Here is a 13,277-nt window from a genome sequence, read left to right as displayed (position 1 = left end):
ACATGTTTTTGCTTTACTTAAAACAAAACAAAGCTTTTTTTGTGTATTATTACATTTCTTTGCCTATTGTTACATATTTGCTCTAATCCAGGTATACTTTCAAAACTTCTTTTGTATGTTGTTAGTAAATTCAGCTTATGTAGAAAGACTATTCCGTGAAAAATGAAGGTTTCCTTTTCCCCCTCCCACCTCTCCTCTCCCAGTCCTCAAAGATTAGCACTATTAACAGTTTTTTAATAACTTTTTTCTTGTTCACCTAAAAAGGATGTATCAATCATACTTGTTTTTTTCCTTGCCTTTTTTCACTTGATATATATTAGAGATTTTTCATATTACTACATATAGTCTAATTCTTTTTAAGAGTGGGATAATATTCCATTGTATGGATGCAAATCACTGTTTGAAAGGGAAACACTTTAAATTCTTAAGTAGTGTATTAAACCTGGCTTTTATTATCTTGCTGTAGTTAAGTTACTGCCTAAGGGAAAATGACTGAAAGAAGGGATGATAAAACACATACTTTAAGACCAAAGGATACAATGAGACCCAGTGATTTGAAAGAACCTGGCAGAATCACCTGGGGTTCTTTTTAAATACAAACTCCCATACCTATTCCCAAACTACTGAATTAGAATCTCTGGGCGTATGATTTAGGGCTTCCCATCCCCAGAGGGATCTAGGGCAGTCTGATGTGCTTTCAGGTTTGAGAGCCTCTAAAAATAATTCCTCTGCTTTCAAACAACAAATATCTTAAAATTTACTTACCAATGAAGTATATCCAGAATTGGGATTTTTTTTTTTCATTTTTGAGAGGCCTACCATTCATGTTAATACACCCAAATTTTAGATTTTTTATATATACTTTTTTTGTATATATGCTCTTTTATATATATATATATATATATATATATATATATATATACACACTTTTCTTTTTAAATTTAAGTAGAATAGCTTTGAAATGGTACATAATCAGGAAGTTAAATAAAGAACATTGCCCAGTAAGATAACAAATGGTATAGGAAAGAAAATATATCAAAGAGGAGACTCTGGGGTCATTTATACCTGTCTTTCAAGTCTATTGTTCTAATCCTTCTTATTTTCACAGGAATTATAAGAGTAGATCTATTGATATTTTAGAAGAATTTTTGGTTTACTTGTTGCCGTGAATAATCCATAATCAATTTGTAAATCAAAATGGGGGTGAGTTTATTATGAGCCAGGTCTGAGGACTATAGACTGGAGGCTTCCGTCCCCAAGAAAGGAAGCACTCCAAAGAAGTGGGGTGTACAGAACAGACATCACATATGACAGGAATGTCCCTTTTACAACAGTCATGGGATTATTTTGCTGGCACAACAGTGGGCAAGATGAACACAGCAGGTCAGTAATTAATCCTTAGTTTCCAGCAAGAGGTGCTTATCCTTAAAGAAATGCTGATATGGGGGGAAGCCACATCCCTGTCTTTAAGGGCATCATTCTTGTCTTTGAGACATTGTAAATATTTAAAGCAGGTGTACAGGGCATGCTCAATAGGCCATGTCAGGCCTTTTTGGAAAAAGAAGTTCAGGCCAAATTAGATTTAAACTAAGTGGCTTCCTCATATATTCCAGTATATATTGTATTGCTTGTCATTTGTTCACCGTTGGGAACGTTTGGTGGTCCAAGGCCAAATGTCTACCACTACAAATTATAATTTTCCGGTAGTGCAGCAAGAAACTTAGGAGGCTGGTACAGCAAGTAAATATTCACGATATTTATTGATATGCCCTTAAATCCCCAAATTAAGTTATTTTTTACATAAAACTAACTTTTATTCCAGGTATATCCACAGCTCTTTGAATTTCCCCCTGTAGATTAAGGTAGTAATAATTATATGAAACTATTCATTAGAAAAATTAACAGAAATTTTCAGCTGATGAGATTAGTACCACCATGTCCTTTGTGTTTTATAATGTAGAGTAAAAATGCCATTAGTTTAGACCAACTTGGATGGACTTAATCTTCTTTATACTGATTTTTGCGTGGTTAGTATTATTCAAAGGATGTGTGTAGAATTTAAATGTGAGCATAATTACTGAAAAGTTCTGTTGTGGATTCTGAATTCGTCACATTAATAGCTTATTTTAGGGGCCGGCCCCATGGCCGAGTGGTTCAGTTTGCGTGCTCTGCTTCGGATCCAGGGTGCAGACATGGCACCACTCATCAGGCCATGCTGAGGTGGCATCCCACATAGCACAAGTAGATTATGAAACTATGTACTTGGGGGTTTTGGGGAGAAGAAGAAGGGGGGAAAAAAAAGATTGGTAACAGATGTTAGCTCAGGTGCCAATCTTAAAAAAAAATAGCTTATTTTATTATAAAATTCTTTTTAATAATGTCGCTTATGCTTTTTCTGTTGTTGAAGAACAATTTCTGTGAGAGAAGTATATTGGCATCTCCCTTGAATTCCAGAAAATCTGATCCAGTCACGATCAAGTCGCAAAAGAAAAGTAAGAACAAACAAACAAACACTGGAGATATTCAGAAGTAAGCGAATATGACTATTTATCAATTATTTATTGACCATCTACTGTAAGTCAGTGTTTTTTGGTGCATGTAGTCCACTGATTATCAAAATTTGGTCCATGAACTCTGCATGAATACTCTCCACTTGGTCTGAGATTGATATAAAGTGAAAATATAAGAGAGCTACTCACAAAGCCTAGGTTCCTGGCTAGCACAAAATGAGATAAGAAGCCTGTTTTTATCTTGATTGCACAGGATTTCCATGTTGTTCCATTTTCTCAAAATTAACCAGTTGGATTTCTTTTTCTCTTGGTTTAGATTCAAGTGGGAAAAGCTGGTCCCATAAAAGGTCATTCTCACTGAAGGAGTTTATGATTTGGCATCTAGCTCATTCCCCCACCCTCTTTCCCAGTTTATGCATTACAGTTCTTTTCTATTATACAAAAAGCGTGAGTCGGGTAGTCAACAGTGGAGTGATTTAGTTTCCCTGCAATGCCCCTCCAGCAGTGGTAGTGTAGATGGCTTTATGAAGATAAAAGCTTTCCCGTAGTAACTCATAGTTGGAAAAGTTTAAGAATCACAGTCTAGACTTCAAAAACATGTAAGGGCTTCTGGTTCAACTGAGTAAGTATGTGCAGGTAATTTGTCTCCTTCCAAAATTCATAGAGATTTTGGATTTGGGGTGGTAAAGATTTGGGGCATGGAGACAGATTGGGGGGGCAGATTTAAATGAGATGGTTGCTATTAAAAGAAAAAAACAGATGGATCTATCAATATTGTTAATGCCAATATTATGCACAGTAGAAATCAAGAGAAAAATGATTAAAAGGAGAAAAGCAGATATTTCAATTGATATAATATTCTGCGTAAAGCATATAATTATCATGAATCTTCACGTATCTAAATATATACTTCGAAATATTTAAAGAAAAAATTACTGGAAGTACAAGAATAAGCTGATGAACTTAAAAAGCAGAAATTGAGAAACTAGTGGATTAAAGTTAAAGTTAAAAACAGATGAAGTCTAGTCTGTAGAACATATGAAGAATTCTTATATAACTTAGCGACGAAAGACAGACAACCCAATTTAAAAATGGATGAAGGACTTGAATAGACATTTCTCCAAAGATATAAAAATGGCCAATAAACTTATGAACAGATGCTCGACATCATTAGTCATTAGGGAAATGCAAATCAAAACCACAACAAAATACCATTTCAATACCCACTAGAATGTCTCTAATGTTGCATGAATTTCACTTCAAATTAAAAACGATTAACAGAAAGATTACTAAAGAATTGAAAATTAAGAAAAACTACTAAGTAACTCATTGGTTAAAGAATAAATCTTGATCGAAATATAAAACTGAAAATACTACACATCAGGATTTCTGAGATGTGGCTGAAGTGGTATGACAATTCCTGAAATACATTGCTGACTTAGAAAATGAATCAATGCAAGTTAACCTATTAACTGTTTAAATATGAAAAGCATGGGAGTGATAATTCTTAGTAAAGTAGGAATAGAAAGAAACTTAACCTGTTAAAGGGTATCTACTAAAAATTTTATTTCAGATATCATGTTATGATAGAAAATTGAAATCACTCCCCTTTGGGTGGCCTGCTATTTACCACTTCTATTCAATTTTGTACTGGAGATTTCAGTCTGTACAGTAAGAGGACAAAAGGAAATAAAAGATATGAGCTTGGAAAAGAAGGAAAAAGAAGTTATTGTTATTAGAGGTGGAATAATTATATAGAAAATCCAAGAGTTCAAAGATACGGTTTTTAGAATTAATAAGAGTTTAGCAAGTTTGGTAGATATAAAATCTGTACAAAAAGTCTATTGCAAATGTGACTTTAATAAAGACTGTGTTTATAATAGCATCAGAAAATAAAAAGTACTTAGAAATAAATTTATTGAAAAATCTATAAGATCTTACGGAGAACATTATAAAGTTTTACTATTGTATTATATTTACTATTATATTAAAGAAATAAGCAGTATTCATGGATTGAAAGACGTCTAATATTATAATATTGCTAAGTGTGAGATTCCCCCCAACTGATACATAGATTGGATGCAATTGAAATCAGAATCCCAACCTTTGTTTTTATCTTGACATACTGATTTTAAAATTTAAGTGGAAGAGAAAGGGCCTGCAGATAGTGCTGAAGAAAAATAAAAGGCATGGTCCAGGGATGGAGGCTTCAGATTTATAGTAAGTAAACACATGTGGTATTTGCACAGGGATGGGTAGGCAAAATGATTGAGGCAATGTGATAGGTAGTTTAGAAGCACAACACAGTTTATGGAGCCTTTGAGAGCTTTGGTGTTTTAAAAATGTGTCCACAAATTCTTTGATATTTCTTCCTTAAAAAGACAGAGCCCAAGTCCCCTCCCCTTGAATGTAGGCTGGACTTAAGTATGCAAATAGAATGACCAGAAGGGACGTGATACACTTCAGAGACTAAGTCCTGAAAGGCACTGTGATTTTCTCTTTTGTATTGCTTGCTCTGGGAGGGTTAGCTGCCATGTTTGAGCAGCCCTATGGAGAGGCCCACATGGTAAGGAACTAAGGCCTTCTACCAACAGCTGGTAAGGAACTGAGGCCTTCTGTCAACAGCCAGTAATGAAATGAGACCTCCAGGATAGCCTTTGTGAGTGAGCCTTATTAGAAGGCAATCCTCTAGCCCCAGTCAAGCCTTCAGATGACTGACCAACATCTTGACTGGACTCTCATGAGAGATCCTGAGCCAGAATCACCCAGCTAAGCTGCTCTTGGATTCCTGACCCTCAGAAACTGTGAGAGATAAGTGTTGGGGTACTTTGGGAACTAATACAGTAGTTGTCATTGGTGATGAGTGGGAAAAGGATGAACTTAATAAATGCTGCTAGGACAATTGATTATATGGGGAAAAGTGAGCTTGCACCTCTACTCATACTATATATAAAAATTAAGGTGAATTAAAGATCTGTATTAAAAAGACAAAACCGTAAAACTTTTAAGAAGATAATGAAAGAGAATATCTTTAGAGAGGGATGTTTTAAAGAGCAAAACATAATTAGACTATAATAAGATTAAGAATGTCTTTGTCAAAACACCTTTAGAGAATAAAAAGATAAGTCTTACTCTTCAAGAAGATATTTTAACTTATTTAACTGAATGGCTACCTATGAGTGAGAAAAAGATCGGTATAAAAATAGGCAAAAAACTTTTGACTTCACAGAAATTAAAACCTGAAAGCTAACATCTATGAAAAGATATTGAATCTTATTGAGAGTCAGGGAGATGCAAATTAAAATTACAGTGAGGTAACATTTTATACTCCTCCTATTGGAAAAATTAAACTTTGTGGAATATGAAGTGTTGTAGAGGATAAGAGGCACTTACACATTTGGTGGGAGTGGAAACGGTTGATCCGTTGTGACTCTTGAGTGTGGACATTAAAAAAAACTTGGAAGACATGTACAGGAATGTTCCCAGCAGTACTATTCGTAACAGCAAAGAGCCGGAAGCACCTACATGGCCAGCAGTAGAACAGAATACTGTCCAGCAGTGAAAGTGAATTCTAGCTAAGAAGAGCATGTGTGATTCAGGAAAATGTTGAGTGAAGGAAAGAAGTTGTAGAAGAATACATGTAGTGTGATTCCATATACATGAAGTTCAGAATCATGCAGCGCTAAGGAATACAGTGTTTAGGAATACAAACGTGTGGTAAAACTTTTTAAAAGCAAGAAATAAGAAACTAAAGATAGTGTTTGTCTCTGAGGTAGGGGACAAAGAAGAGGGATTTTAAAATCAATGATTTTTTTTTCCCCTTAAGTATACCATACATACATTAAAGTGCAGTAATCTTAGGTGTGCTTTTTGGTGAATTTTTACATACGTATAAACCACGCTCCAGATTAAGATAGAGAATATTTCCAAAGGTTCACTTGTGCCCTTTCCCAGTTGTATCCCCTGCCCTGTAACCAGGATGTATTGTGATTCTTACGTGTATTTTGTAACTATCCTCTTGTAAACTATTTGTTTTCATGAAGTAGACCTATATATGCTCTCTCAGAAAGATCTTTAAGACGTAAATAACAAAAGGAAACGACAGAAGAATATGATTGCTTTAAAAAACAGTGTGTACTATATAAAAATCATAGTTTTAAAAAAAGTTGGTTACTTGTGGGGAGGCAGATAGGAATGATGACATATATTTCCTACATTTCTATTAATTTTTTTATAATGAGCGTGTGTTCATACAGTACTTGGTTACTATAAATAAAGAATATCCAGGAGAGTTCCTGAATCTGCACTGATTCTATCTCGTTACAAATATACTTGGGAACTCATATCCAGCATTGCCAGAAGGGATTCTTCAGCTCTGGGAAACCAAATTAATGAGACTAACCCTGGACTCCTGTTTTCTCTTATCAACTGAGAAGGTGGTTCTTGTTAAGTTTGCAGAGTATTTAGGTTGATGCAACTAAATATGTGGTCTAGATACTCTAATCTATGAGGGATATTCATTTGTTCTTTATGTAAGATCTTTGTCTAGATTTTATTTTATCACACCATATGCTGCTCGTAGGTGCTTTGGGACACAGTGGAACTTATGGTTTTTCATATTATTTGTGATCAAAGATTTTTTTCCTTTAATTTTAAAAATAAAAGCTGGGTGATCTTTGAAAATCACCTAGTTATCACCATTTGAAGACAGCCAACATTTTGGGAGATTTCTGCCATTTTTAAGCATAGTTGTGTGTATGTTTCAATTTTTTTATAGTTTTAAAAATATTTTTATTGTCTCATAACCTGTCCTTCTATTCTCATTTCTTTTACAGGATTTTCCATTATATTACAAACTTCATATTTTCATGGCCAACAGCCTTTTAAAGTTGCTTAGAAATTTAGAGATATGCTCTTAATGCTGATATGTTGATATATATCTCTCTGTGTCTAAGCAGATAGTTGATGTAAAATGTGTATATAACAAAATGTCTATTCCAGAATGGTAAAGAATCTAATCATGGACCCTTTCCCAATAGTAGAGATAAAAAATGTAGAATTTCTATGATTAAATAGAAACTAACATATCCTTTTTCCTGATTTAAAATGTCATTTCCATTACTTTTGGGAATACTGTACAGTCTTTCATTGTTTTGATGCGATCTACCTTTTAAATTTCTTTTGAGAATTAAGAAGTGTTTAGATTTGTCTTTTGCTTCCTTTTCTGCTGTTTTTCACTACATTATCAATACTTAGCCTCTTAAGTTTTGCTCTGACCAAAATACCTGAGACAAGGAGATGGAACATACTCTTTCTGATAAATAAGCCAAGCAGCAAACCAGACCACCTTTGGCATAAATAGCTAATCTGGCTTTATCATATTGGGTACATACCACTTGTCTTTCAAAGCACTTAAAGTTTGGTAAACTATTTCTTTTTTAAGGTATTTGTCACCTAAATCTCAATTTGGGTCAGCATCACAGTCTGAAGTTGTACAAGAAGGCAGGAGAAACTCCATATCTAAGGTATGTAGATGTTAGGGATGTTCTTAGTTTGGCAAGTTTACTAATACTATAAATAGATTGTTTATACTTGTAGTTTCCTAACTTTTTTTTAAGTCACAGTAGTAAATGGAACACTGTTTCTTAGTCATCTTAGGCTCAACTAGACTAGGAGTAAAGGCCAGATAGTAAATATTTTAGGCTTTGGGGGCCATACGGCAGCCACAGCTATTCAGCTACGCCATTGTCGTGTGAAAGTATCCATAGACAGTATGTAAACAGATGAGCTGGTCTTTTTCCCGTAAAACAATTTACAAAAACAAGTGCAGGCTCAGTTTGGTCCATGGGCCATAGTTTGTGGATCCCTGACCTGGATAATCAAACTCACAAAACTGAATAGGCTGCCCCCGCTACCAGCTTCACTTAAAAGAGTATAGGATGGGAAACAAAGCATGCTGGTAGGGCAGCATCAGGGATATCTGCTCAGCAAGTGTTCGCACTGCAGAACTCCTGAGTGACAGCCTGGAAATGAGACCATGCAGATGAATGTGGTAACCACCCTAGCTTAGAAGCCCCATGCCCCATAGAGTCAATTGTTTATTGTAACAACCCATGAGTGCAGCTTCCAGGGGTCCTGGTAAGGAACACATCTAGTCAAAAGAGTTGGAAGTCACTTACAGAAGCCCCAAGCTTTGGCTTCCTGCTGGGTGTTTATAGATCACTCATAGTTCTCCTAGTGCAGATGCATTTCGCTAATAAGAGTAATTTTTACCAGAAGCTATATGGCCTAGTAACATAGGTGACATTGCACCTTTATCAGGTTTCCAGGAAAATAGAACTAAGAAAGGTAAACTGACACAAAGGGTTGATTTCCTACATAGATGTTTTGTTAACTTTCTACCCCCAAGTTCCTGAAATTTTTTCAGTTCAGCTAGGTGGTTTTATAGCACCTAACGTTTGATAGACATTTACCATGTGCCAGATAATATATGTATTCCCTTTGATCTTCATGGCAACCACCAACTCTACACGGTAGGTATCCTTCTTGTGCCCATTTTACAGTTGAGAAAACTGAGGCATACAGAGACGAGAGACTTGCCCAAAGTCCCTCAAGTATAGGTAATAGAGGGAGGAAGCAAATCCCGAAAGTCTAGCTCCTACTGGAACTGAGAGGATTGATGGAAGAAGCATTGTAGGGCTGGGATATTTTTCCAGCCCTGGTGTTCATATTCACAGCAAAACTAGGTAAGCGACCTAGAATTTTTCCAATCCAAACCATATTGATTCATAAGAAATGCTATCATGAATGATAAATGCAAAGTAGATAAAAGAACAGATTTAAGGTCTCCAACAAGAAGGAGTAATTTTTGTTTTGAGTCAAATTCTCATTGAAGCCTTTCTTCTTAAGTTTTTCCCATGGTCAAAACTAACCCTAGGTCTTCACCGTAGGTGAGAAGAAGAATTATACTGGCTAAAGCAGGGGTTCTTAACCTCAGGTCTGTGGTTAGAATCCAGGGAATATATATAAATTTAGGTAGAAGAAAAAGTTTATCTTTACTTTCACCTAATTCCTTTAATTATGAATGTAGACAGCAAAGCATAATACTGTTAACAGTTCCTGTGACTTCGACATCAGTAGAAAGCACAGGTTTCATCACATTACATTGTTGCAGATCTCTTGAAATATCATTTATATTCATCCTTGCTTCAATATTGCAAGTTACTAGACTTGCCACTAGATCTGATTATTTAATATATTAATAGATGTACATTACTACATCGCAAATTTTAACATTTTAATAATTGTGTTGCAATATAAATCGTTCACTTTATAATCCTATGTGTTTATTTTTATATTTAAAAATAATGTTCTCAGAGGAGGTCTGTAAGCTTCACCAAAATGCCTAAAGGAGGACATAAGGATTAAAGGGGAAAGTGGGGTTTATATGGGCTGGAGGAAGTTTATAAGGTGAAAGAGAGGTCAGGTCATGGTGGCAGCTATTGGCCAGATATAGGATCTGGCTTTTGGGTTTTAATCTGTAGGTTTTTATGGGAGTGAAAGTGAAGGAATGCCTTAATCTAAATTGGCACAAATAATAAAAATACTATTAAGAATTAATATACCTTATTAGTAGTAATAATAACTACCTTATAATCATTCTGCTTTGGTATCATTGTAATTAGACATATAATATTATGACTTGATAGTTTCCTCTGTTTCACTCAGTCTTTTTCTGTTTTCTACAGGAAACTGACAGTAGTGGTATAAAGAGCCCTATGTGGCAAGACACAGAAATTGAGGAGGACATGCCAACGCTTTCTCCGCAAGTATGTCTTGAAATTCAAGACCAAGGTACACAGTCTTCAGTAGAGTCACCTATGCCTCAGTTATGTGCTAATGGTACGGAACGGTGTCTTGAAGGAAAGGTCATAACCAGCCCAAGCAATCATGATAAAGAGTTATGTGTCACAAATCATGAGGAACCTGACGCCAGAGCTCCCTGCTCTAGAGAAGCTGCAGACAAGCCTAGTGGCAAAACAGAGAATGGGTGCACTGTGTCAGATACGACACAGACACTTGGAAATAACACAGTTGAGACAGAAAATGAAGAGTCTCACCTACTGATCAATAAAGATATTTCCAAAAGAAAAAACCAGGAGTCCTCATTTGAAACAGTCAAGGATCCCTGCTTTTCTGTAAAAAGAAGGAAAATGTTCCCCAAAGGTTCCTTAGACCAAGAGGAAACAGAAACCAACTTTACGCAAAAACTGATAGATTTGGAACATCTACTTTTTGAGAGACATAAACAAGAAGAAGAGGACAGGTTATTAGCATTACAGCTTCAGAAAGAGGTGGATAAAGAACAAATGAAGCCAAACCGGCAGAAAGGCTCCCCAGATGAGTATCAGTTACGTGCTGCGTCCTCACCGCCAGACAGATTGCTAAATGGACAGAGGAAGAATTCCAAAGACAGGAGCTTAAAAAGACAAACTGATAGAGAACATTTAAAACCTCGGAGAGGCTCAAAAAATGAAAATTGGCAACCTGCTTTAAAGATCCAGTTGAAACATTCAGTTAATGTTAATGGAAGAAAGGTGCCGAATTCTGCTAGAGATAATTGTAATGTATCTAAAAGCACTCATTCCCGACAGCCTAGCAAGTCACAGAAAAGTATTTTTCAGATGTTTCAGAGATACACAAAGTAATGCTTGGATAAAGGGAGTGCTTTGTAATTAGTAAGCTGGATTGTGAAGCTCTCTCTTCCATCTTAGAATCTTTAAAATTTTTTCGTTAATTCTGCACTGTGGGCACACTCATTGTCCTTAATTAAAGGATTGTGTGATTCCAAGGGAGGAATATAGAAATGTGTTTCTGCCAAACTCAGTGGTAAGCAAGAGTCCCAAACCTTTTTTTTAAAAAAAATAACTGTGATATACTAGGTTTGCTAATCCTTATGGATATAAAAATGCCTTGGCCAACCCAAGAAATCTTCAGGTGCCATTCTGAATCTTTCCCAAAAGTGCATGTTTTATGGCCTTTGCTCACCTTTTTGTCGTGACTAGTAATCAAAGCAAGATTATACTATATCAAGTAGTTAAGGAGTCCAGGCAGGGTTTAAAATCTAAGTTTTCTTGCTTTCCCATATATTTGCAGAGCACTTGAAATGCATCTTCCATAACACTAAAGTTTCCACCTCCACTTTAGTTATTTTAAGCATTATAGCATTTTCTTTCATTTAAAATGGGTTAGGATCAATGTGAAATCAGAAATATCAGAGTTTTCTGGAAAAGTAGGCATTAGTTGACAGAAAGGAAACTAGGCTCTTGATGTAAAAGGAGTTAAGAGTTGGGCTGAGGTTGAGTGGGATGGATTGGCAGTATGGAAGCACTGGAAGCCAGTGGGTCCTCAGAAACTGGGGCCAGGATGGAGTCGCAGGGGTAGTTTGGCAGAGCATTCGCCCTCCTCCTTTCTTTGCTAAATGACACAGGAAGCATTTGGGCTTTACGGTTTTTCACACCATAGTATCTGGTGTCAAAATCAAGATTAGTTACTAAATTACCTGAAATTTTGGAAATTCACATTTCTATTAATCTGCTATTCCAGGAAAACAATGGGAATTTACTGTAGGAGAGTTATATCACAGTATCCTCTGTTGTGCAACCTGAGACGTAACCATGTGTTTATTTCCTCATATTATCATTTGTATTGATCCTGACTTTTATTTGTATTTATGGACAGAAATAGAAAGTATGATACTTGGATTTTGCCCTCTCTTACCCCTGAAAGTTAAATCAGAAGGCAGTGATTTTGTTTTGTGAAATTAACTTCGAGACTATTAATCTTTTGTTTCATTAATATGAACAACTTTGAGCAAACAACCAACAGTTTTAACAGCATTTCTGTTGATGTCTAGGTCCTTATCCTTTTAAAGTAAAAATATAATAAAATGTCCTAAAGCTAATTCTAGCTTAAATTTGTCAATTTTTTATACATTATTAAGATGTTTTTCCTCCAGATTTTGTAACTGAAATTCTGTTAATCTGTGCATACTTGATGGCATCTACTTCAGTATTGATTGGGTAATTATGGGTAGAATTCCAGTGCTAATATAAGAATTTTGTTTATCCTTTCTCCAAAAAAAGGTGATTGCCCTCTGAGTAGTGATTGTGCTGAAATGTAGTCAGGAACTAACCAAATTTGTCCAAAATAGACTAAAATCGGTCTTCTCCTCAAACCAATATTCTTCTAAGAGCAATTTCACTTTACATTTTAGAGTAGACATTGTAACTCCTCAAATTAATATTTGTGTAATTAAATCTTCCTGGAATAGTCCACGACCAAAAAGGGGGAGGGGGGGAGTGTGATGCATTTAGGATTTAACCACAGATATTTAACCATGTATTTGTCTGTGAAGAAGTCTTCCTGACTCGAGTTGGTTTTAAGATCAATTTTAATTTCTCTGCTAGTCTTTCTGGTAGTCCCACCACGTATGCCTTTTTGTTAGAGACTGTTAAATGTTTTGTGTCAGTAATTAGAAGGCATTGCTGCTTTCTCCTTTCATTTCTGTGGAGGGGGTATGAGAGTGTTCAGTTTCTCAGGGAGCACTAAAACTGCAGAGGTCGAGAATCTGAAAATTAAAACACTTATTAAAAATAAAAATGGGCTATTATGTATATTTTACCACAATTAAAAAATAAAAAGTAACTACATAAAAATAAAAAATTCTGCATGATAAAAACTACCATAAAGGAAAATTGGAAGACA

The 13,277-nt window shown here is 35.5% G+C and overlaps 1 protein-coding gene across 1 annotated transcript in view; it reads left to right on the top strand.

Annotated features, from left to right (window-relative positions):
- RNF168 (ring finger protein 168) overlaps positions 1-12,474 on the top strand; it is a 31,184-nt gene extending 18,710 nt beyond the window's left edge. The window contains exons 5-7 of the mRNA XM_044771366.2: positions 2,408-2,529; positions 7,954-8,035; positions 10,259-12,474. Coding sequence (XP_044627301.2) covers positions 2,408-2,529; positions 7,954-8,035; positions 10,259-11,218 — 1,164 coding nt within the window. The 3' untranslated portion in view covers positions 11,219-12,474. The remainder of the gene's footprint in view (positions 1-2,407; positions 2,530-7,953; positions 8,036-10,258) is intronic.
- The last annotated feature ends 803 nt before the right edge of the window (positions 12,475-13,277 follow it).

This window comes from Equus asinus, chromosome 5, assembly GCF_041296235.1.
Source record: "Equus asinus isolate D_3611 breed Donkey chromosome 5, EquAss-T2T_v2, whole genome shotgun sequence".
Classification (NCBI taxonomy): Eukaryota; Metazoa; Chordata; class Mammalia; order Perissodactyla; family Equidae; genus Equus; species Equus asinus.
The sequence above is the reverse complement of the archived record's forward strand: the minus strand, read 5'-3'. Positions and strand labels throughout refer to the sequence as shown.